Consider the following 23524-nt stretch of genomic DNA (forward strand, 5'->3'; position numbering starts at 1 on the left):
GGAGAGAATTTGGAACTCAAAGTTTTAAAAACAAATGTTCAAAAACAAACAAAAATGTTTTGCATGCAACAAGAAAATAAGATACACAGGCAATGGGGCGTAAAAATTTATCTTGCCCTACAAGAAAGGAAGGGGAAAGGGGATGGGAGGGGAGTGGGGTGACAGAGGGGAGCGCTGACTGGGGAACAGGGCAAACAGAATATATGCCATCTTGGAGTGGGGGGAGGGTAGAAATGGGGAGAAAATTTCTAATCCAAACTCTTGTGAAAATCAATGCTGAAAACTAAATATGTTAAATAAATTTTAAAAAATCCTGTTGAGTGATTGCCTTCTATTCATAAAACAACAGTAGTTGTGGAGTTTTCTCTTTGCATATCTATATCCAACAGATATGCCTCACTACCACAGTACTTTTAAAACACACCCTTCTCTGGAAACTCTGTATTTGTGAGAGAATCTGACCCAAATGTGGTTTATAGGGAGTGTTTTATATCAAATGTTCTTCCAGTTTAATCTTATTAAATACCTTTAATAAAGCTAACAAAATGTACTAGGTGATTTTAAGTAAGATCATTTGTTGGGTCTCTTGGACAATAGTACCAGTAGCGTTTGTTCTAAGGGTTACCTCTAAACATCAGAGAGAGGAAGAGGAAGGAAGGGGAGCAGAGGAGAAAGAAGGAGAGGGGAGGGGAGGGCAGGAGAGGATAGGAATTGCCCTTAATGCACAGAGAAGAAATGGTGTACCTTTCCCCTTACATTTGTTGAGGTTTAGTACTGAAAATTTGAGAGAGGTCAAAGAATTGTGTTATGCTCAAGTCTTCAGTCCCCCAGATAATGAGATGCTCCTAAATGACCTAAACTGGTCTGTGGAAAATAGATACTCAGTCAATAGCCAGGCCCATTCTTAAAGCCTCATCAGTATGGTAATTCTTTTTTAGAGGTTTTATGTCTTCCACTAAATTTTCAAAGCCCCCCAAAATATATATTAAAATTCCTCTTTGAGGAAAAGATGGTCAGGAAATCAAATTTCACTTCAGACAATTACCCATGTGACCCCATAAAAACAGTATCATCTAGTCTTAGATTCCCTTTAGGAAAGGAACATTTCCAGCTGATTTTTTTACTGATATTTAAGAACACTCTCTTGTAAAAGATGCCAATGCTATAAGAGGAGACTTGTAATCAAAGACTTTCAGTGGCTAGGAGGAATATCTAGCTCTGCCAATAGATTTCAGTCCTCCAAAAGACCTAAGACAGTGAGACAAAAGAAAACAGAGTTTTAGAATGATTGCATCTGAAGAGGGCCAAAACAGAGCAAGGGGAAGGAAGGCAGTGAAGAGGCTCTAGAAAAAAACTAGTACCGATATGATTCAGACCTGCCTGCATCTGCCAGCACTTTGCATTTTCAATCTGGTGACTACAGATGCTCTGTATTTCATTTCCGTCCTGTTTCTTCACTTTCCTTGCATTCATCAATTCACCCTGAAAGTCCTTTGATTAAGTTTTGGGTTATTTCCCTCTAATTCTGGCTGTTTTTCCTCCTTCTGAATTTATTCTACACCATTTGACCATTAATATGTACACGCTTGCAAACTATTTGTTTGACCTCTTGTTCTCCTTTATTACAGAGATGGTAACTAATCAAAACAGAGCAATAATAAGGTGACTTGGGGCAAGTAATAGTATTCATGAGCTAATCTGCTCCTTATACAAACAGTTTTGTTCTATTATGTATTTGAGAAAGTCCTATAAACCAGTAATTTTGATTTGTTATATCTCAAGCTTAGAAAATTAGAATAAAGATTAAATAAATGAAATAAATGAGAAATATTTTCATTTTCAATTTCAATTAATTTTGTAGACACATTCTGTTTTATTCACTCTAGAAACAAAGCCTTAGAGAAACATTGATTATTCAGATTCTGATAAGCAAATGAGAAAGTATCAGGTCATGTCTAGTTATCAATTTAAGTTGGTGACATAAAAAATAACTAAGGAACTCAATCATGATTGCGATAAAAGAATCTTGCCTGAGGAAACAAAATTTTGCAGCTGTTTCCATCTTCAGATTACCAGTTTCTTGTAAATGTGTATGTGTGTGTGTGTGTGTGTGTTTGTGTTGTGAGAAATCTGCAAATGCTGTAAAATTACTGAAGTAAGCTCATAAGCTATAGAATGAAACTCTTTGTAAATATTTCAAAGTTTCTGTCTCAAGCTGTCTTTATTGAGATTGACACAAAAGTGCCACACGATCACAATGAATTATAGCCATTAATTAAACCAATTTCTAATTGTATATATAACACTTTCTTTTGAAAACTATGTATATATGCTCTTTGGTGAAAGTATAGACTTGCTTGGAATAGTGTCTTATACTATTATTCAAGTTACAACAAGTAACATTACAACAGTAACTTGAAATCAAATTAGTTATTGGTAAATGTTAATGTGCAAACTGCTAACAATTGTGGCAAACCTGTTTTAAATATGTATCTTGTATGAAACGCTGGTTACTCTGTGCTGTGGAGTTTTATGCTAAAACTGTAACATATAGTAATTTATATTCACTCACAAATATTCAAAGTAGAGAAAGGGAAGGTAGCCATAGAAACACTGCTGTATCTGTCAAATTTTTGAATCACAATCAGAATGCCAACTATGAATCACTGATAAATCCTGTCCTCTTACAGTCACACAGCAACTGGGTGGTTGCCAATGTTTTCTTTCCAGAAGCCATGTTCCCTTCCCTGCCCCCCACCTGCACATGAAAAGATCCTATGGATGGAGCTATCACACTATACTAGCATGAAAAAAGTACAAAGGTGCAGTCATATTGGGGGAAAAAGGCAGAGTAAGCATTATGCATCCTTATTATCCCCCCTCCTCTTTTTAATGGCAGTGATCCCAAAAAGGTGAGAGTAGAAATGACTGTACACTGGTGATCTGGGCTAGCCATTGACCTCTACTTATTCAAAACAAGTTCCTAATGAGAGAGCTTGTTGACTTCCTCAATGAGGAAGCTTGTAATACCATAGGAATCCTAGATCATTTTTCTCTCAGTTCCTTCCCCTTAATCATGTATATGTGTGAGTGTGTTTTCTTTGGAATCTACGCCTTTGAATCTTATTCTAAAAAATGGAATTTCAGTTTCCTGTTTCCAGAACATCATTTAATTGTCTCTGTTTTATGAGGACAAAAGAAAGAAAGTAGATAATTGTCTTCAAATAACAATATTAGGAAGTTTCTATTGATGATAATCTGCTCCACACTAAGATGCATGTCTTCTTATCGGAGATTATAGTTTTAATATACCCTTGTTTATAATTCCATAACTATCCTACCTATCTGGAAAGGAAGAAATTGTTTTAGCACAAAGTTATCCAAAAAACCTAAGTCTCAGAGACTATTTATAAATGGGATTTAGAAAGATGAGAGGGAAATAACTGGTTTGCTTCATTCATTTAAAATATACCTTGAGAAGGATCACTTAAATGAAAGAGAATGAAAGAGAATTTACTGTCTAGTCATTGCATCATATAGGGAAGGGTATAGTTTATCTATGAAGTCCATGAACAATAAAAATTAAAATAATATTCTACGTGAAGAAGAACTTTTTTTGTTGTTGTTAATGTTTAGGAGTTGGGTAAGGGTGGGTTTGTACTGGTATTTGCATGAGTTTGGGGAACACTGGTGTGTAATCACTCTCTATTAGTGCAGAGATGGAAATTTCTCCACAATTTGTAGTCTTAAAGTGTTGTCTCAGTCGGTGAGAGGTGAAATAAATTGCCAGTAGTCACACAGTTATGTGTCAAAGGCTAGACCTGAATCCAGTTTTAACTGCATTTGAGGTAATAGTATCATTTCTATGGTGCATTAAAGATTGCAACACACTTTGAAAATATTATCTAATTTTATCCTCACAGAAACCCAGGGAGATAGATACTCTTATTATTTCCATTTCACATATGTGGAAACTGAGGCAGATACTAGTTAAATGAATTATCCAAGGTCACACAGCTAGTAAATGCCTGAAGTCACATTTGAACTGAGGTCTTCTTAACTCCAGGCTCAATGCTCTCTTCATTGCACAGAATGAGATACTTAGAAGACTGGTTATCAATCCACTATGCCATGCCTCATTTATCCAAATTATTTTAGAACATGATAATGAGGACAAGGAAAGGAAATAAATAGCTACTCTGTTAGTTAAGTTAAAATTGATAGTTAAATGTGATAGTTCAGGAGGAAAATAAATTTAAGATCCAATCTCCAAACATATATCCATGATTTCTTCTGCTCTCCTCCTCCTCTTCCTCCTCTTCTTCCTCCTCCTCCTCTTTTTTCTCCTTCTCCTTCTTCTTCTCTTTCTCCTTCTCCTTCTTGTTGTTCTTCTTGTTCTTGTTCTTCCTCTTCTTCTTGTTCTTCTTGTTCTTCTCCTCCCTCTCCTTCTCCTCCCTCTCCTTCTCCTCCCTCTCCTTCTCCTCCCTCTCCTTCTCCTCCTCGTCCTCCTCCTTCTTCTTCTTCTTCTCCTTCTCCTCCTCGTCCTCCTCCTCTTCTTCTTCTTCTTCTTCTTCTTCTTCTTCTTCTTCTTCTTCTTCTTCTTCTTCTTCTTCTTCTTCTTCTTCTTCTTCTTCTTCTTCTTCTTCTTCTTCTTCTTCTTCTTCTTCTTCCTCTCTTTCTTGTTCTCCTCCTCCTCATTCTCCTCTTCTCAAGAAGACTTTAAAATAAAACAGAAACTTTACGATCACTTGCCTCTTCATATTGTCCCATTGCCTAGTCAAATTGTAAAAAATGCAAGATATTGCAATAATTAGTTTTAGAAACATAAAATTGTTATGAATACTTTAACAGTTTTATTGTGGAGGTAAATATTATCGAACTAGAGAAGAAAAGGAATTTCCAATGATTAGAGCACCCTTTGAAAGTGAAGCAGGATCAGGTTGTTTTTAATCTCTAAAACATCTATAATATATTGCCCTGACAATAGAGAGTATTTGAAAAAAAAACTAAACATAAATAAATCTTTTCTATAAAGTTGAAGGATGTGAATATTTATGTTAAATTCAATCTGTCTAAGAAAACAATTGGAAGAATCTTTTTTTTATATTCCCTATAGGAAAAGAAATGATTAAATACTAAAACATTCCAACTACTGAAAATTCTAAGACCATAATACTTATGTTGCAAATGTGAAATAGTGGGATGAAAGGATGAGTGATTGCATTTTCATCAGAATAAATAATGATAAATGATAGATTTACTTAAAGAAATAGCAAAGTAATGAACATACAGCTTAATACATGTTCCACTACTTTAATTGTGGGGAAGAACCAAAAAAAATACAGTTTCTAAATTTAAAAATCAATATATTTCATGGATGGCTAGGGGGAATATTTTTTTTATTAGATTAAGATGTCAAAAAAGAATCAGCATCTCTAAAATTCTTCCCCTATAAGAATAATGGTAAAATAACAAGCTAAGCTGACCACCGCATTTCTCTTAAGAGTCAACAATGATAGAATATCAACTAGTATCTCCACTCCGACTTTTTTTTCCTATTCCTTGTCATATGGTCTATTGAAAAGGGAGAACATATGATTTGTCATCACTTTAGAAATGTCGATATGCTCAAATCCACTGGGTCACTTTAAAATTGGTCAAAAATAAATCTGATCTGCAATACATATGGCCAGGGTTTGAAACAGTATATAACAAAATCTGAACTTCATCTCCAACTTTAAAAAATTCCCGTGATAAATATACAAGTATGAACTTCCCTCTTCCTTGATACAATCCAGCAGATGTACGATGTTAAAAAGAAAATTGCATGCAGCATTTAGTGCAATAACATTTTCAATAGGAAAAACTAATTAATACAGATGAGCAATGTAGATTTACATTTAAAGCAGTTGTGGCTATTGATGAAAGTATTTTTTATTGTAGAATTGTGAGTAATTAGCACTTGAAAGGAAGGAATAGTTATTAACTAATGTCAGCTCAAGCATGTTGGATTGATTTAAATGTAGATTTCCAAAGACTTCATTAGTTCTGTATTTTTTTAAATTAATATTACTTCCCAAATTTATTTCTGAGAGTTTACCTTATTTCTGAAGACAACTATGCATCATATAAGTGAAAGAAAAGTTTCAGTAATATAATGGGGCCTGACTCAGGTTAGTTCTTTGCTGGTTATGGTTCAATGCTGGAATCAAATGAGTCACTAGTAGGTCAATCATTATAACATTTTTAAGTTGAGGTGTTAATAGGAATAAGGAAAAAAACTTAAATCTATCTATTTATATGTATGTTCATGTATGCTATATAAAATGCATTAATGTGTATATGTGTAACATGTGTGTATGCATACATATATGTATATGCATATACATATCCATGCATATGTATACATACATTAATACAGAAATTATTTATTATGCAGGAATATATCTGTCTTTTTTCCTGATTTCTATTAGCACCTCAAATACACACACACACACACACACACACACACACAAACACAATTTGGGTCACCTACATTGATGGCTTATTTTAGAATACGGTAATAGATAAGTTAGCCAAAGATTATAAAGAGACTATAAAGAATAGCAAATGAGCAGGGTCAGAGTTTTGAGGGATTTCTATGGAACAGAAGAAGATAAATGAGCTAATAAAGAAGACTGTAAAAGATCCCTGTTCAGGCAGGGGTTGAGCTACATATTCACAAGGTTTTTTTCCATATCTAGGATTCTGTTATACTGTACTAGTTAGGAAGATATAAGGAGCATCATTAAAAGTGTGATGTAGAGATTATTGGAGAAAGACCATCAAGTAGGTTGCTCTTGTAGATTACTACTTATTAAGAAGGATATGTCTGATCCTTCAGTGCTGGGATTACCACAAAATGAGAGCTTAATAGACAATCCAATTTGCTGACAGCATAAAGTAATAGTTGACAAATTTACTGCAACTGTGTGATTTACTCTGTTGATCTTAATCTATTCAAGGGGAGGAGGATGATTTTGGTATAACTTGCCTAGAAGTGGTGGTTTTCATTATTGGAAGGGCTAGAATGAAAAAGGCTCCAGGATGGAGGAAATTATATATTGTTATCATTTCAAGGATGTCTTTTATTCTTCAGAGCCTCAAACTTATTCGTTGTGCTCATCTTTCTTCACTTTGCTCAAGATGAGATAAAATCTCAGATTTTTTTAAAAAATCTTGATTTCTCTCATTCCTTGTTATTTGCAACAATATTCCTTGTAACTAATATTTTTAATTCTTTTGGTAATTGTTAATCTTTGACTGTTTTTCTGATATAAAATGTTTCTTAGTCTCATATTTTGGCATTAATTCTTTACTAATTTAATACTTATGTTTGTGTAGGTATCTAAATAGAACTTTAATAGAGACATTCAATGCAAATGCTTTTGCCAATTTAAATATACCTTCTTAATCTGGTAATAATAACCAGAATTTGCAGGTTCCTCTCTTCTATATTATTTAAAATTCTCTCCCCTACTCATTGCTGATTTTTTAAAGAGTTATCCCAATTGTTGCTTTTCTGCTTTTTGAGGAATCAGATGATCACAGTAAATTTTGTTCCACCTTATTTTTTTTTTACTTGACTTTTTTTTTTTATTAACACATATACATTTACTTGTCTTCTGGCTTGTTGAAGCAGTAAGTTAGACAACACTTGCCACAATAATGTCTGTCAAAATGGCTAGGCATAAAGACTCCAGCACCACATTCATCAGAAGGGCACTCTTCTCTAAGGTGGTTAATCTTCCCATTCTCATCAGTCTTATGGTACTTCAGAACAGCAAGCTTAACCTTATTTCTCATGTACTTGTTCTTTTTGGGAGTGGCAAAAGACTTCTTCTTTCTCTTCTTGGCACCACCATGAAGTCTCAGAACAAGATGAATGGTAAACTCCTTCTGAATGTTATAGTCAGACAAAGCACGCCCATCTTCCAGTTGCTTGCCCCCCAAAATCAATCTTTTTTGTTCAGGGGGAATACCTTCCTTATCTTGTATCTTGGCCTTGACATTTTCAATATTATCATAGGGTTCCACCTCAAGGGTCTTCCCTGTCAATGTCTTCAGGAAAATTTGCATTGTCACTGGGTCCACCTGCTGATGTCAGATCCGAAAGAGAGGCCAACTTATTTTTCAATCTGTATATTTCTTTATGCTTTAAATATGTCCTATCCAGCAAAGTTTTGTTGTTGTTTGTTTATTTTTGAAATGGGAGTCTTTTCTTAAGATAGGCTGATTATTTCTAATCTCATTACAATGCTTCTTACTCAAGCCTTGAATATTCTACACCTTCCCACCACCTTCTACTTCATGGCTATCCAAAATATGGCCCTTGGGCCACATGCTACCCACAGTGAGATTTTATGTAGCCTGCCTGTGGGTTTTAATTTTTTAATTCCATCACTAATAAATAATCTTGTTGATTTTAATTTTCTTTGGTGTTTTTAAGCAGAATTATGGATGGAACATATCACATGGAATCTGTGGGATGCGTTCCAACTGCACGATGCAGACTAGTCAGTATGCACCTACCTTTATATCGTTGTGTTGTTGCTTTGTTGTTTGGTGTTTGATTTTGCACTTCGGGCCTTTGCCTGTCATGTTGATGACCCCAACTTTCTATTAGTGTACTGTATTTTTATTCTAGGTGCAGCCCTTGAATAATTATTTTATTTTAATGTGGTCCTAATATAACCCAAGGTTGGACAGCCCTGCTCTACTTCATCTGATCTCTGTTGGGAGAGACTGAGGTTTGAATATTAAACTCCCCGCCCCCCAAAAACCTTCTTTGATAAAGGGCAGAAACTTTGTTTCTAACACCTCCTGTTGTGTCTGCAGGTCTGCTTGATTTCAGCTCCATGTTGTCTCAGTGATGGGTTTTGTTCACTCATATGGGTAATTTCCATAGATTCTCCTCAATGTCATTTTCCATAACCATCCCAAGCTCCTTGAATTTACTTAAATTATTTTTATTCATTTATTTTGATGAATTTATCTGTTCTTCTATAACTCTTCCTTTTCCACACTAAAAGAAAATTAACGTTCACTATATTTTTACATTCCACCACACATCTTCTTAGCTTAAATAGCATATTTATGACAATCTTTTTTTCCCAGTATTTACTGCATTAATTTGCTTTTTCTTCCTTCAATTTCTTTCTAGTCCATTGTTAATTTGATTTTCTATTTTATGCATTCTTACTTTATTCCACAATTATTCTCTCTCTTTGAGTGATAGAGATTCAAGAGTGCAAGGTTTATTTAATGTAAATTGGAAAGCATGTCTGAGAGAACATGATTAGATTAAGAAGGATTGGGAAACTTTTCTTTTTTGTTGTTGTTGTCAAATGTTAAATTTATTGCAGTAGTCTCCTTTGTAGCTTTTAACTTGTTGGACGTTCAACAGCACCACTATTGATGTCATCAATGACATCATGAAGGTGTTTGCCATCAATGTTGCAGCCCACAGACTGGGCTGTTCCAAGTATCTCTTTAATGGTTCCAGGGAGGTCTCTTACCATAGATCGGTGCCTCAGCTGTTGAGCAATGTTGACAACCTCATTGAAATTGATGTTTCCATTGTGTTTAATGTATTTCTGCTTCTTTCTGTCCCGAGGAGGCTCCTTTAGGGCTTTAATGATCAAGGCTGAGGCAGAAGGCACAACCTCAATCTGGTCCTGTCTGTTCTGAATGGTAAGTTTCACTGTGATTCTTAGCCCTTTCCAGTCACCAGTTGCTTTGGCAATGTCATCAACAACCTTTTTGGGAGACAAACCCAAGGGACCAATTTTGGGGGCCAGAGCTGATGTAGCACCAACTTCACCACCTGTGCACCTTAAAAACATGACTTTAATTTCATTAGGGTCAAACTTGGGCGGCACGGCGGTGACGAAGCTGGTGGCTTGGCCTGGATGCTGCAGGGTGGCTGCTGGTGTTGGATGAACCCAGATTTGGGACGACCGAAAGAAGTTGCACCTTCACCACAACAAGCTGGGAGCCAAAAGCAGAAACTTTTCTTGTAATAATGGGTGACTTTAAGTCTCACAGACTTAAAGGAAGCCAGAGGGTGGGGATGAGAAGGGAACAGTTTACATTCATAAGATATCATCATTCATAAGATATGCCTAGAGTCGGGGTGTCTTGTATGAAGAACAGCATGGAGGTCAATGTCAGTGGATTGCTGAAGATAAGGGTAAGGCAGGATGTAAGGTACAGGAAGACTAGAAAGTTAAGAAGATGCCAAATTGTGAAGCACTTTAAAACCAAAGAGACAATTCTATATTTGATCCTGGAGTCAATATGAAGTCACTGGAGCTAACTGAACAGGATATTGACATGATCAAATTTGTACTTTTGGAAGAACAATTATAAACCGAGTGGAGAATGGACTGGACTGGAGAGAAGCTTGACGCAGTGAGGTCAATTCAGTCCTGCACAGAAGCATGTATAATAGGAGTTACAAAGGTACAATGATATGATTTGAGAACTAATTGAATTTGGGCAGTGAAAATGTGAGGAGTTGATGATGACACATAGATTGGCAAGCCTGGATGACTAGAAGAATCATACCTTTCACAGTAATAGGAAAGTTTGGAAGGGGAAAAGTCAGTGGAGGGGGGTGGGGGATGGCTTGAGTAGGTCAAGTTAAAGATATTTACAATCCAAAAGACAGTTGGAGATGTAAAATACAAGGTCAGGAAACAGTCTAGGGTAGGAAAAAATGGTTCTGAACAGCATCTGCACAGAGATGATATCTGAATCCATGGGAACTCATGTGATCATTAAGGGAAATATTACAGAAGAAGAAGAGTAGAGAATCAAGGACAGAAGGTTCTGACTTTCTGCATTATCACTTGTATAGAGACCAAGTTATGAAGCTACTCTGTATCCTGAATCTGAGCTCCAGGTGCTATGTCCTGATGCTAGTGTCATCATTTTCCTTTCTTCAGTTTAGGCTAACTAAAATTTATTCTGTCTCCAGACTTATGTCTCTGTTATAGCCTTGGATGCTAGTTTCATCCTGTGACTGATGCCTCTCCTTTTTTCAAGTGAGACAGAGTCAGCAAACATTGTCTGCTATCTTCCTCATTTCCCACAGATTAAGGCCATTACAAGAGCTCTCTTTCTCAATGTAGAAATGCTCCTTAACCCAAAGTAAATTTTTTTAAACTTTTTTTTTAAATATCACCATTTCATTTCCTCTTCTAGGTCAAGACCTACCTTAATTTCTTCCATTCCAGTGTGTCTGTTCTACCACTTTTACGTGGCATCTCCTCCATTAGAATATAACTTCTTTGAGATACAGAGGTGGGTTTTTTTTGTTTTGTTTTGTTTTTGCTTTTTCATTGTATCCCCATGTTCCAACAATCTGGCTAGCAGTTGTTGTGGGGGTGAAAAGAACAACACAAGCCCAACAACAAGCATGCTACCAGCACACTGCAAAAGCCCAGGTTCTTTTGATCTGCTTTACTAAGGAAAACAATGTTAAGGGGTTGACAAGGTTACTTTAATTCAGCATACAAATACCATTCACTTAGTTCAGGGGAAAAAGCCAGCACCCTGAACTTCAGAGCAAATACAAACAAATTACAAACATTGACAGACAGACTAAATACAATTCATAGTTACCAACATCTAAGTTCAGCCTGGGAGCTCATAACAAGGGCTGATCCAGAGTCACGTACGCCACCATGGCTGTGGGTAAGAGCTCTGAAAAAGAGAAAGCCAACCCCTGGTTTAATATCTTTTTCAGGGTCAAGGGTGAGTCACACATGCGACTCACCCACACTACCTAAAATCTTCACAAAGAAGCCACTTAAACCCACGTGGTCTAAAAACCTCTGTTATCCTAAACATGTCACTCAAACTCATGTGTAAACTAGGCCCTCCCCTGAGGCAAGGAAGACTCCAAGGACTCCCAAATCTAATCAAAGAAACAAAGGCCAAACTCTTCAAGGGCACTTGGTTGAATTGAGTGCTAAGTGCCCATTTTGTTTACCAACACACCCCAGAAGTTAGCACAGTTCTAATAGGTGCTTCATAATTGTTTGCTAACTAACTAGTAGATTACTATACTGTATCACAACCCTCTACTCTTGTTGAATCAGTACATTATTACCCCATCTCTACTCCCCTCTAAACTGAATGGCATACTGAAAGGCAGCTAGCATTTAGTAAAATCTTATTATGTGCCAGTAAAAATTAACTTCACTTTAAGCTTTGAAAATAAGCATCCAAACAAAAAGAAAAGCAGGACTTGCCCTCAGGGAGTTTACAACCTAGTAGGAGAAGATAACACATAAAAAGGAACAAAAATGGAGTGGGGAGAGAAAACCATAGTGAAGGTGCATGGTAGCAAAATCTGTAGAGTCAAATGCTCAGCAAGGAGAGAAATGAAAGCTTTCTGCTTTGGCATCCCTGAAATGGATAGGGCCGGCATCTCCAGCTCTCTAGTACCTCTTGCTCTATGGCTTAACTGCTTAAGCAGCTTCTAATTACCCTTTCTCCCTCTAAAATATAGATAGATAGACAGACAGATAGATAGATACATACATACATACATATATATTATTTTAAGGCATTATGAGATTGGAATATTAATTCAGCTCTGCATTTTGCTTTGACTCATCAGTATCCCTTGAACTCTCTCCTGAGACAATTCTTTGCCCCTGTGTGATCCCTACTTCTTAATTCAATCTATTTTGCTTGTTTCTTAAAAAAACTAAAACATTAGAGAACTGATTTCTTTAATTAGTCATTTCTCAATTGTTACCGTTTTTTAAACTTTCTTGAGTTTATCTTTTTGGGAATGTTTGCAAATTGAATTTGTATGTTTATGCTTGCAAAATTGGCTCTCCTGTTAAAAGTCCATTTTTTCATTCATATTTAGTCTCAGCTTTGCAGTTTATGCATTTTGCTGCAATTGAACCCCTTTACTTTTCATTTTATCCTATTTAATTTGTTTCTCCAACTTCTCATAGAGAGTAATTCACAGCTGTTTTCATTGATATTCTTTTATAACTGAAGTGCCCTTTTTTGCTGCTTTTAAAAGTATTTGTTATTGAATTTTGAGACTGAACCACTATATATGTTGTAATTTTAAGACATGTAGTTTTCTTCTTCTGTAGTTCATTGATTTGATTGATTATCAATTTGTTGTAAACCACCAGATCTGAGCAGACTGGTTTTTTTTGGTATTAGGTCATGCAGTATTACATTTATCCTTATTTTTCATTGCTGTTATTGTTGATGTTATCATTTTTATTCTTTTTTTAAAGCATTTTTTAGGGGGAGACTTTGGCTTGTGTAAAAATTATGTGTCTTTTCAAAGCTCTTGTCTTTGGCTAGTCTTGGGTCACATTTTTTTTTCCATTTCTGTGTTTTGGGTTGCCAAATCATCTTTTTTCCCCTTTTTCAGGACTCTTCCACTTAAGAAAGATTTTTCCAAGATATTTTCTCTGTTGTTTTTATTTCTGCCTTAATAATTCTGCTTTGAGAGCTCTGATATTTTACCTAACAATTTTTAAATGTTTTTCATTTCATTTAAAATACTCTGGAGTATTTTACTATCATTCATTGATTTCATGTGTGTCTGAAGATTATTTAAAAATTGATTTAAGTTTCACTTTTCTTCATTGCATATTTTGGTACAATGTGATATGACTTTGCAATTTTTAATTAACTTTTCCTTCTTTCTTCGAAATTTCACTGCTGATCCATCTAAGAAAGGTAAGTTTATATCTCGTCTTCCTCTATTAGATTGTTTCTTCTAATTTATTGCTAGTAACTTTACTCCAGCTTCTCTCATTATCCTTTGAAAACACCTTCCTCATTATAATGGTTTCATTTCCTTTTGCCAAATAGAAACTTGATGCCAAGCATCCATAGACTCCTTGAGTCAGGACTTCGAAAAGCCTTGATATTTCCCTGCCCAATGGTGGGTGGGGAGGGGAAAGGAATAAGGTTTTATATAGTAGCTACTATGTTTCAGAGACTATGCTAGGTACTTTTTGCAAATACTATCTAATTTGACCCCTCACAACAACCCTGGGAAGAACCCACTATTATTATCCCCCTCTTACAAGTGAAGAAACTAAGATAAACAGAACTTAGGTCACTTCCCCAGAGTCATATGGAAATAAGCATCTGAAGACGGATTTGTATCCAGATTTTTCTGACTTCTGGTCCATTGCTCCATATACTTTGCCAACAACTGACTCAGGTCTGGCCTCAGCTGTATCCATTCCTCTTTATCTTGGCCTCTTTTATCCAAGTCAGATCTTTTCTGTGCTATCTCATGATATCTACATCCCTCGTCCCCTGACCATGTTGTTCTTCCTTTCCAGATGGACAGAAATATTTTTTTTCAGTGTGGGGAGAGAGAAGTAATTCAAAATGGATCACTGTCATGAGCAGAGCAAACACATATACCGCAGAGAGAACCTTGAACCTAAGCCTGTGATGGTCTGAGACAGTTATTCCCAGAATATGGAGAGGGCTAGAGTTAAGTCAGTCATTTATTATGAATTTACTATGTGTCAGGCACTACATAGGAAGTCTGAAACATATCTGCCTTTAAAGAGTTCATAGTCTACATGGAGAGACGACAAGTAAACAACTATTTACAACAAGATATATACAGGAAAATTGGAGATAATCTTAAAAAGAAGACTAGAGAGAAAATGTTGAGTTGATCTGTTAAATATCAGTTATCCAATCTTCTTTTTATCTTATACAGTTTTCCCCGCTCCTGATCCTGTTGATTTATTTGGTGTATGTGGTGATTTGGTTTGTGTAGATTTGTTCCATTTTTCTTTCATTTGAGGTTGTTACATTGGAGAGGTATGTACAAAATGAGTACTTCACTATTTTACTGATCCCTTGCTTTCCATAATATTTTCTTTTTAGTACTTTGATACATTATAAATATAAATAACAGCTAAAACATTTTTGTACTTCTTTGAAAAAGGAAAAACATGAATGCTCCATTAAAATTATGTCTATTAAGTCCCATATAATGTTCTTTTCTTGTTGATCTTAAATTTCACTATGAACATTTTTGGAAAAGCTGAAGAACTCTAGCAATATCTTTCAGAACAATCGTATACTGACATTTGGGCAATGTTGTTCATCATTAAAGCTTTGAAATGAAATTCTGCTGTAACAGAAATCCTAGAATGAGTCACCCATGTCAGCATATTGTTAAGAGGGCAATTACTACGAGAATTTGATGTTTATCCTCACTTGATTTATCTATTTCCAAAATTGAGATGGACATTACAATTGGATTTTTCTCAGGACTTCTCTTATTTTAGCTTTCAATTCATTTTCAAAATCACTAAAAGATGCATCTAATTTTAATAGAACACATATTAACATTGTTCACATACTGCTCCTACACAGTGACATTGATAAATTGAATTTTAAGTGGGTTTGTGTTTTGAGGAGAGTGATTACAAGATATTACATATACCTTTCTTTCATTCACCCAGCAGCAAACATTTAAATGACTACAGTGTCTTAACTTCCATGGCTGAAAGATATCCTTCTGGCTATTTGATAAGACAATTTGAGATTTTGTTTAAAATGTTGAGAATAACAATTACTTTAAAAGTTCAAAAAGACTGGTTTAATAGTTGTGGTTATTCCTTTCTTTAATGCAGATTACAATCCTTCCAGACCCATGCAAATGATTTAACAATCCACTGCAAACACAAATTTCATCACTTTTTGGCCAGCTTTGATAATTCATCTTATATGTTCAGTAGTTAACAATCATTAGATCGTCACTTAACCTTATATGTCTTAGCAAGACCTACTAGAGTATAGCCTTCTGTTGAATGCAGACATCAGAAGGGACTACCCAATCCTGATCCAACTGATCCCATGATTGTAGCAGGCCAAGACCAGTTTCTTTACTGCAGCACCTAAAGCTTACCACAGTTTCTTTAATCTTAATGTCTTTCCTCTAAGGCTACCCTGAATTAATGTTTAAATAGATAGATAGATAGATAGATAGATAGATAGATAGATAGATAGATAATTTGTACATACTTTGTTTTTAAATAGCGTCTCTCCATCGGACTGTGAGCTTCTTGAGAGCAGAGACTATTTTTCTTCCTTTGTATTCCCAGCACTTAGGAATGTGCCTGGAATGTAGTAGGCACTGAATAAATGCTAGTCGACTGACAGATAGACTGACTGACAGAGTAGCCTAATCGTATAAAGATAGTGAGAAACAGTACAAACTGGTATCTCTGTGGCTATTACTGAAAAAATTGAATGTCAACTGAGGAGGGTACATGCATCATGGGGTGTTCAACTAAGATGTGGAGTAGTTAATGGCCTTTTGCTGTGTACTCATCAAGGAGCATGAAAAGTGGAAGGCAGTTATTATGTGGTTCTGAATCTGGAGCTCTGAAGTTCTTTCTCCTCCTACCCCAGTCTGATACCTGAAACTGAAAAACCTAGCCAGGAAGTTCAGACTATCAGGATCCCCATGCCAAGACCTGTTTCTTCTTGGTGAAGATTTTGACTTCTTGGATCAGGTACATTTGTTTTTCTTTCCTTTTGATATGGGAAACCTGGTAACTATGAGTGAAGTGGTGAGAAATACTATGGCTGCAGGGCATATGCCTTGGACCAGATACTTGCAGATTTCTTAAATAATTGCCATAATTTGACCTTGTTTGCCAAATCTGCATTATTTTGATTGGGTGTTAATAAGTGGCTACTCAAAACCACCAGGCAAGAAGCCATTTGTAGCTTAGATTCCCTCAAGAAAAGCTTAGAAAGAATTATTCTATGGTCTTATCATTTTGTTTGCATTTGTGTCTCAGTAAAATATAGGAAAATCTTTGTTGTATTTGTGTTTTAGGTATATTTTGTTACACGGAAAATTTTAAAAGAAATTTCTAAGATCAATCACCAAGGAGTTTAGGACACTGAGAAAGTTTAATGAACTTCCACACTTGAAGCAATTGTCCCAGAAAGCAAAATTTACTCCCACTTCAGGTTTTCTGAGAGAGATTAGATTCTAAGAAAAGGGAAAGAAAAAAAGAAGAAAATCCTTCAAAACTTTTTTTTTTCCTGTGATTTTAGCTGTGGCCAAACTGTAGTTACAGAAATAAAGTCAGATAATCAAAGTTTGTAGAATTGCTAAAACATCTTTGCAGATTTTAGAGATTTGGAGATTAATCATTTTAAGACTGACTGCAGAGATGTGCTGGGATTTTAGGTAATTCCAGGAAGTCACTCCATTCTGAAATATCTTAATAAGTTTTGGGGTACCAAACTGTAGAATTTATTTTATGGAAAAAATAAAGATCAAATTATATAAAAGTTAAAAATAAAATAGCACTTAAATATTTATCCCCTGAAGATGGATAGCTTCATTTTTCTAGTGCAATGAAAGAAGGCAGATAGTTTGGAAGTAATCCCAGAGGGAAGAAAATTTAAAAAAAATAGGCAAATGAATTGCATTTTATACATATCTCTTGATAACCTTACTTCCTTGACCATGAAAAGAAAAAAAAAGATTATTTAAACCAAAGATTTGTGATTCCCCCAGAGACCCTTTCCCTTCTCCCCTGTTAACCCCTCTCATTCCAGATCAGGTTCCTAAATACAGGTGTTGAAAAAACTTATGGGTAACTATGGGAAAGGTTTCTTTCTGTCCTCACTCTGCTGGTGTTGCTGTTTGAATTTATTCATTTCTCCTGAATTAATATTCTTTGGGGTAGTAAATAAGCAAATAATCTCTTCAGTTTTGGTTTTTTATCAAAAAGTTTTACAAACTCTTCTTTATTGTGGTAATTAATCCTTTGTCTCCTTGGGTTAAGGTCATATTTGCAGGATAGGTCATATTGGGCTGTATCCTAAGCTTCAGTGTTCCTCAGAGCACATTATTCCATCCCCTCTTTATTTTTCTAATGGGCATGGCATAATCTTCTAGTATTTGAAAAACCTTTTTTTTGTATAAAGAGCTTTCTCTTGATGGCTTATGGAATATATATTTTTAAATATTATTTTGCTTTTCCCAATTCCCTATAAAAACATTTACATTCATTTTCAGAAATTTTTGAATACCAAGTTTTGTCCCTCCCTTTTTCATTCCTCCATATGATGACAAGCAGGTTGATATGGGTTTTATATATATGCAATAATGTAAAACATATTTCCATAATAATCATATTTTTAAAGAAGAAACAGAGCAAAAGGAAAAAGAAAACGTAAAAAAATAAAGAAAGTGAAAATAGCATATTTTAATCTGCTTTCAGACTCCATCAGTTCTTTTTCTGTGAATGGATAACATTGTTCATGGTTCCTTTGGGACTGTCTTGGATCATTGTATTGCTGAAAATAGCTAAGTCATTCTTAGTTGATCTTCATACAATGTTGCTGTTATTGTGTACAATATCCTCCTGGTTCTGCTCACTTCATTCTGAATAAGTTCTTGTAAGACTTTCCAAGTTTTTCAAAAATTTTCCTACTGATCATTTCTTATACCATGATAGTATTCTATTACATTCATATGCCACAACTTGTTCAGTTATTCCTCAGTTGATGAGAATACTCTCAACTTCCAATTATTTGCCAACACAAAAAGAGCTACTATGATTTTTTTTTTACAAATTGGTCCTTTTCTGTTTTTTTTTTAATCTCTTTGGGATCCAGATATAGTAGTGTTATTGCTGAATCAAAGGACATGAATAGTCGAATTGTCCTTTGGCAACCTGAACTGAGTTGTTAATTCTAACTATGATGTTTCTTAGACTTTGCAGCCTTAGGTTTTATTTTTTTTTCTGGAGATGGAGTGCAAATTCTTCTAATTGCAATTCATTTTTTGTTTTGAGATGTTCTGGAGTATTCTATTGTTCCTTTGATTATGATGTTAAGGTATTTTTGTTGTGTTATGTTATTCTGGGAGATCTCTCATCCTTACGTTGTCTCGATATGTCTTTTCTTCAAGATCCATATGTTCTGCTTGCACAATGAGCATATTTTCAGTTAACTTTCTTTTTTGTTTTGTTTCTTCTTCTAGGATGTCTTTTGCTTTGGTGTATTTGCGTATTTTCATTCCCAGTCTATTATTCTTCTGTCTTTTGTTTCTTTGGTGAGGCTTTCCGCTGCAGATTCAAGTTCTATTCTACTTATAGTTTTTGCTTTGGAGAACAAAATCTCTGCTCTCATACTTCTCATTTCTTTTTTAAACCTCATGAGAACAGTATATTTTGATTCTATATTCTCAAATTCCATAGAATCCACTATTCCATCAAGTTTTGGATCATTTTCATTCATCTTTCAACATTTATTCATAGATACATGAACTCATTTACCAGATTTGAGGGCCACATTTTCTTCTTTTGTTTCTGTTTTCCCCCACTGATTTATCTGTTTATATTCAAAATCTTTGACATTTCCCCTTCCTGGAATCTTTGGTGTTTTCAGTCTCTTTTTCTCTCTTATTTTCTTATTGCTCACTTCTGACTCCCTCTCCTCTCATTATCAGTCTCTGCTCCAAATAAATTTTGGGTGGTCAAAACTTGTCCAAGGAAGATGCTGTGCTTTCCTTCAGGCTTGGTGGAATACTACACAGCTTTCTTCAAATATAGTTTCTTATCTTTGTGACTTGTTCTACTCTGTCTGTTCCTCTTTGGCCCAGTACTACCAGTTCAAACCCTGCTTTTCCCAGAACCAATGGAATCTGCCTTCCCTGCTATGAACAGTTCAGAGCATTGCAGCATTGGTGTTACCTGGTTGTGGTCACCAGCAGGATTTTGATCCTGAAGAAGCAAAATTGACTCTCTAAGACTAAAGATGCTTCCGTAGCCTAGAATTGTGGTCTCCATAACACTAGAAAGGAAGAGAGGTGCCCAAGGCATAGGAGAGGGTTTGCTGTAAGCCTATGTTATGTCATATGCCTACTAGTTTCATCTCACTTTTTATAACATGGGAGGTGAAGCAAGGATGCTCAGTGAGCTCAGGGTCAGTGAGTGTCAGTTTTTTAACCTTCTTTTGGATTCTGGATTTCTTATAGCACAAAACAGCTGAAATTGCTTTATTTTCAATGCATAATTTCTTTTTCTGCAAAGTTTCAGTGGCCATGGGGATTAGAGAAAATGTCTAGTTTTACAGCTTATTGTTCAGGACTTGCTTCTGATTACCTTCATCAACTCTGTATATATTTTGTCTACACATAATTATTCACATACTGTTTCACAAATTAGAATTTAATTGCCTTGAGGTAAGAGACCTTTTCTTTTCTTCTTTGCTTTGAGTCTTAACTAGTAAAACAATGCACAAAACAATGCTTACCTCTTAATAAATACGCATTAATTGAATTGCTGATTTATATTGTTCAGAAATCTATCAACATCTCTGACAAGTAACCATTTAGGTTTTTTTCTCTCATTTTATACTTATCAGCTATGTATTATATCTCATCTAATAAAATACAAGCTCCTTCCCCAGCACTTACCATAGTGTCTTGCATCTACTAGGCACTTTAAACACTTGTTCAATAAGTGAAGACCTTTAGTTCTTTTTATTTATTGTCTATACTCTGAACAATGAGTTAAATTCTACTAAAGTCCAGGAATTTAATTTCTTTCCCCTTTTCTTGGATATTGTCTTCTTTGATTGTTAATAATTTCATTTCATGTCATTTTGTTAATATATTTGAAAGCATTCATGTGTGTGTATTTCTCCATTTCTTTCCACTTTCAGTTTAAACTTCTTTTGATTAAAAAGATAATGACTACTGTACTACATTAAGAATTATAGTAATTTTTCATTATGTTATTTTGGCATGTTTATATTCCCCTAAAACTCAGAGTCATCTAACAATAGGTCAGGTTCAAAATCTTTGTTGCTAAGAAATGATCATAAACATTGACATGTATTATTCAATTAGTTATGAAATTTAAAGAATAAATCCTAAGCTTGAATACAACAAAGCTTGCCCTGAAAAATATTTACTAAATTTTTTGTTAGGTGGACCATTGCATTTATCTTAGCTTCTATTGTCATTGTGAACCAGTAGCAGAAAGTAGAGGGGAAGATGACAGGGAAAGACACGCAAGCAAGGCCTGAACATACTTGGATCCTTTCATGATTCAGCTTAGGTAACCATCTTTAACTAGCCTATCCTGACCTATCCACTTATCAAAGTTGATTAAGAAATATTATGTTTACTAATCTGTCTAAATGTCACATTTACCATAGAGAATATAAGCTTCTTGAGGTCAGTTTGCTTTGTAAAACAAGAAAAAAACAGTTAGTATTGTCTTTGTATAAGTACTACCAAATGTAGTGCCTTGTATGTAGTAGAAGCTTAATAAATGTTCACCTAATTGAATTGTGTCGTATTATGGCAGAAGAAATCATACCTGCTTTGTCTCATCTATTTGTAATGTCAGCAAGAGCAAGGAGAAAATATGAGAAAATAATTGTTAGGTGAGTGAATTGTTAGGATGGAGAGGACGACATTGGTAAACAGAAGCAGGAAAACAGCTCATTTTCAAACAACTGAGGAATTCTGTAACAAAACTTTAATTACAATTGTTAAAATGAATAGAAGTACAAAAATTAGAATGCAAGCCCCTTTTTACAGCTATGAATTTTCAAATTTTACCTGAGTCAAAAATAATTGTAAAACAGACCACCCATTTCCCCAAACCAGAGTCTTTACCTTATGCAGGGCGTCATGTTCCATTTTGTTAGATTTTCTGTGGATCTACTGCTCATTTGACTTCACATGTTGTGATCCTTCTAAAAAAAGCAGACCATGATGTGCTTGTCTGTGTTTGCACGTAACATATTGGAGATATTTTCAAACTTTTTCAGCCTCACATTGAAATGAGTAGTTTATGTCTTTTAGGATTCATGAAACCATAGGATATGCCCCAGAAGTGCCAATCCAAAATTTTCTGGCTGCCTAGAACATCCTTAGCTTCCTTATTCCTCATTTCTGAAATGCTACTCTTTTTTAGGCACTTGGTAATCAGTTATGGAGACAGTAAATATCCTCTTCTTTTGTGTATTCTCTCTCTTTTTTTGTTATGATTCTATGCTTACCTGCTCTATCCAGTAGCTTCTGTTGACGAATATTGATTTAATTTAATTTCCTCAAAAGGGACTCATTAGATACACTGCTCTCCTATTTAGTGAAACAGCTACATTAGAATCTTTGTAAAGTATACAATAAATCATTGATTAATGGGGTCTTCAGATTTTAAAATGTCATTTGTAAAACATAAGGTAAATGATCGCTGCAATCCATTTTTAGTTTTCAATGTATAGAAATCGCTTTAGTTTATTCAATACTAATCAACAGCCTCTTTGCAGTTATTTACTGATTGCTAGTACATCTTCCTTAGAAGCTCACAATGCAGACGAAGTGGTTCACAGGAAAGACTAGGGAGGTTGAGCCTGAAGGCATTCTATAATGAAGGTAAAATTAGAGAAATGTACTTTTGACATCTGTGGGAATCACATCTTGAAATACAGTAGAATGCTGCCCATTTTTTTTTGAAATTCAGATATGCTGGAAACTTCTGTAGATACAGTAGAAGTAAAACTGTCAAGACTGTTAGATTTTTCAGAACAAAAGGAAGTCTCCCTCCTGAGTTTCTGACAGACAGGTTTTTTACATTTGCCGGCAGATTGAAATGGGTGAAAACTGCAGCATCTTTTTCCATTAATATAAATGTTATCAGAAGGCTCCTGGGTTCAAATCATTCTTTAGCAAAGACAAAGAGGAGACAAAGAATTCTCACAGGAATAAATTCAGACTCAATGTAAATTTTCCATTTCTAAATCCCTGAAAACAGTTTTGTTCACACTACTCAAAAAGTAAGTAGTGTTAAAGTGTTTATTATAAAAAGGCATGTGGCTAGTTAATAACATTGGAAAAACTTGCTAATTAATTAATTTTTTGATAATTTACAAAAATGACTTAGAAATATAGATTGCCTTAAGAAGGTCCTTCTAAGCAAGGATTGAAATCATGTCACTAAAGACAAATGCCTTTGAAAACAGAACAAAGCACAACGAAATCTTTATACTTTTACCATGAAGCAGTAATTCTTAAAAGCTGAGGTTTGTTTTGGATATTATATAGCTATTGACATTAAATATATCAAAGATAGGGATAATTTCTATTATATAATATAGCTACTAGCAACCCCTTAGGGTCTAGGGGAAAAGAAAGGTAAGAGACATAAGAAGAGTCAAAACTTTTCAAGTAAAATCCTCAATTTAAATATTATGCAATGGACAATCTTATGTAGCAACAATAAGGTTACATGTATGTAACCTAAAAATGCAAAATTATGAATCTTAGCGAAAGCAAATTAAACATTTTGGATATGTTAATTGTCCTTAATTAGTCAGTTGCAGAAATAATGGAATATAATAATCATGATGTTATTATTACTTTTATTATTCATCCATTTTTTGTTTGTTAGTTATTTTTTTTTCCTTC

General features: G+C 34.9%; 2 protein-coding genes across 2 annotated transcripts in view; both read right to left on the bottom strand.

The window, feature by feature from the left end:
• Positions 1-7636: 7636 nt before the first annotated feature.
• On the bottom strand, positions 7637-8118 carry LOC118833557 (ubiquitin-40S ribosomal protein S27a-like). Its single transcript, XM_036740920.1, has one exon. The coding sequence runs from the start codon at positions 8116-8118 to the stop codon at positions 7654-7656; it is 465 nt and encodes a 154-aa protein (XP_036596815.1). The 3' UTR covers positions 7637-7653.
• Positions 8119-9422: 1304 nt separating this feature from the next.
• Positions 9423-23524, bottom strand: part of LOC118837678 (60S ribosomal protein L12-like) — an 82941-nt gene continuing 68839 nt past the window's right edge. The window contains exon 3 of the mRNA XM_036744706.1: positions 9423-10014. Within this exon, the coding sequence (XP_036600601.1) occupies positions 9423-10014 (592 nt within the window). The remainder of the gene's footprint in view (positions 10015-23524) is intronic.

Source organism: Trichosurus vulpecula, chromosome 1 (assembly GCF_011100635.1).
Source record: "Trichosurus vulpecula isolate mTriVul1 chromosome 1, mTriVul1.pri, whole genome shotgun sequence".
Taxonomy (NCBI): Eukaryota; Metazoa; Chordata; class Mammalia; order Diprotodontia; family Phalangeridae; genus Trichosurus; species Trichosurus vulpecula.

Excerpts from the sequence above, each read along its gene's own strand:
- LOC118833557 (XM_036740920.1), bottom strand. The coding sequence starts at position 8,118 with ATGCAAATTTTCCTGAAGACATTGACAGGGAAGACCCTTGAGGTGGAA.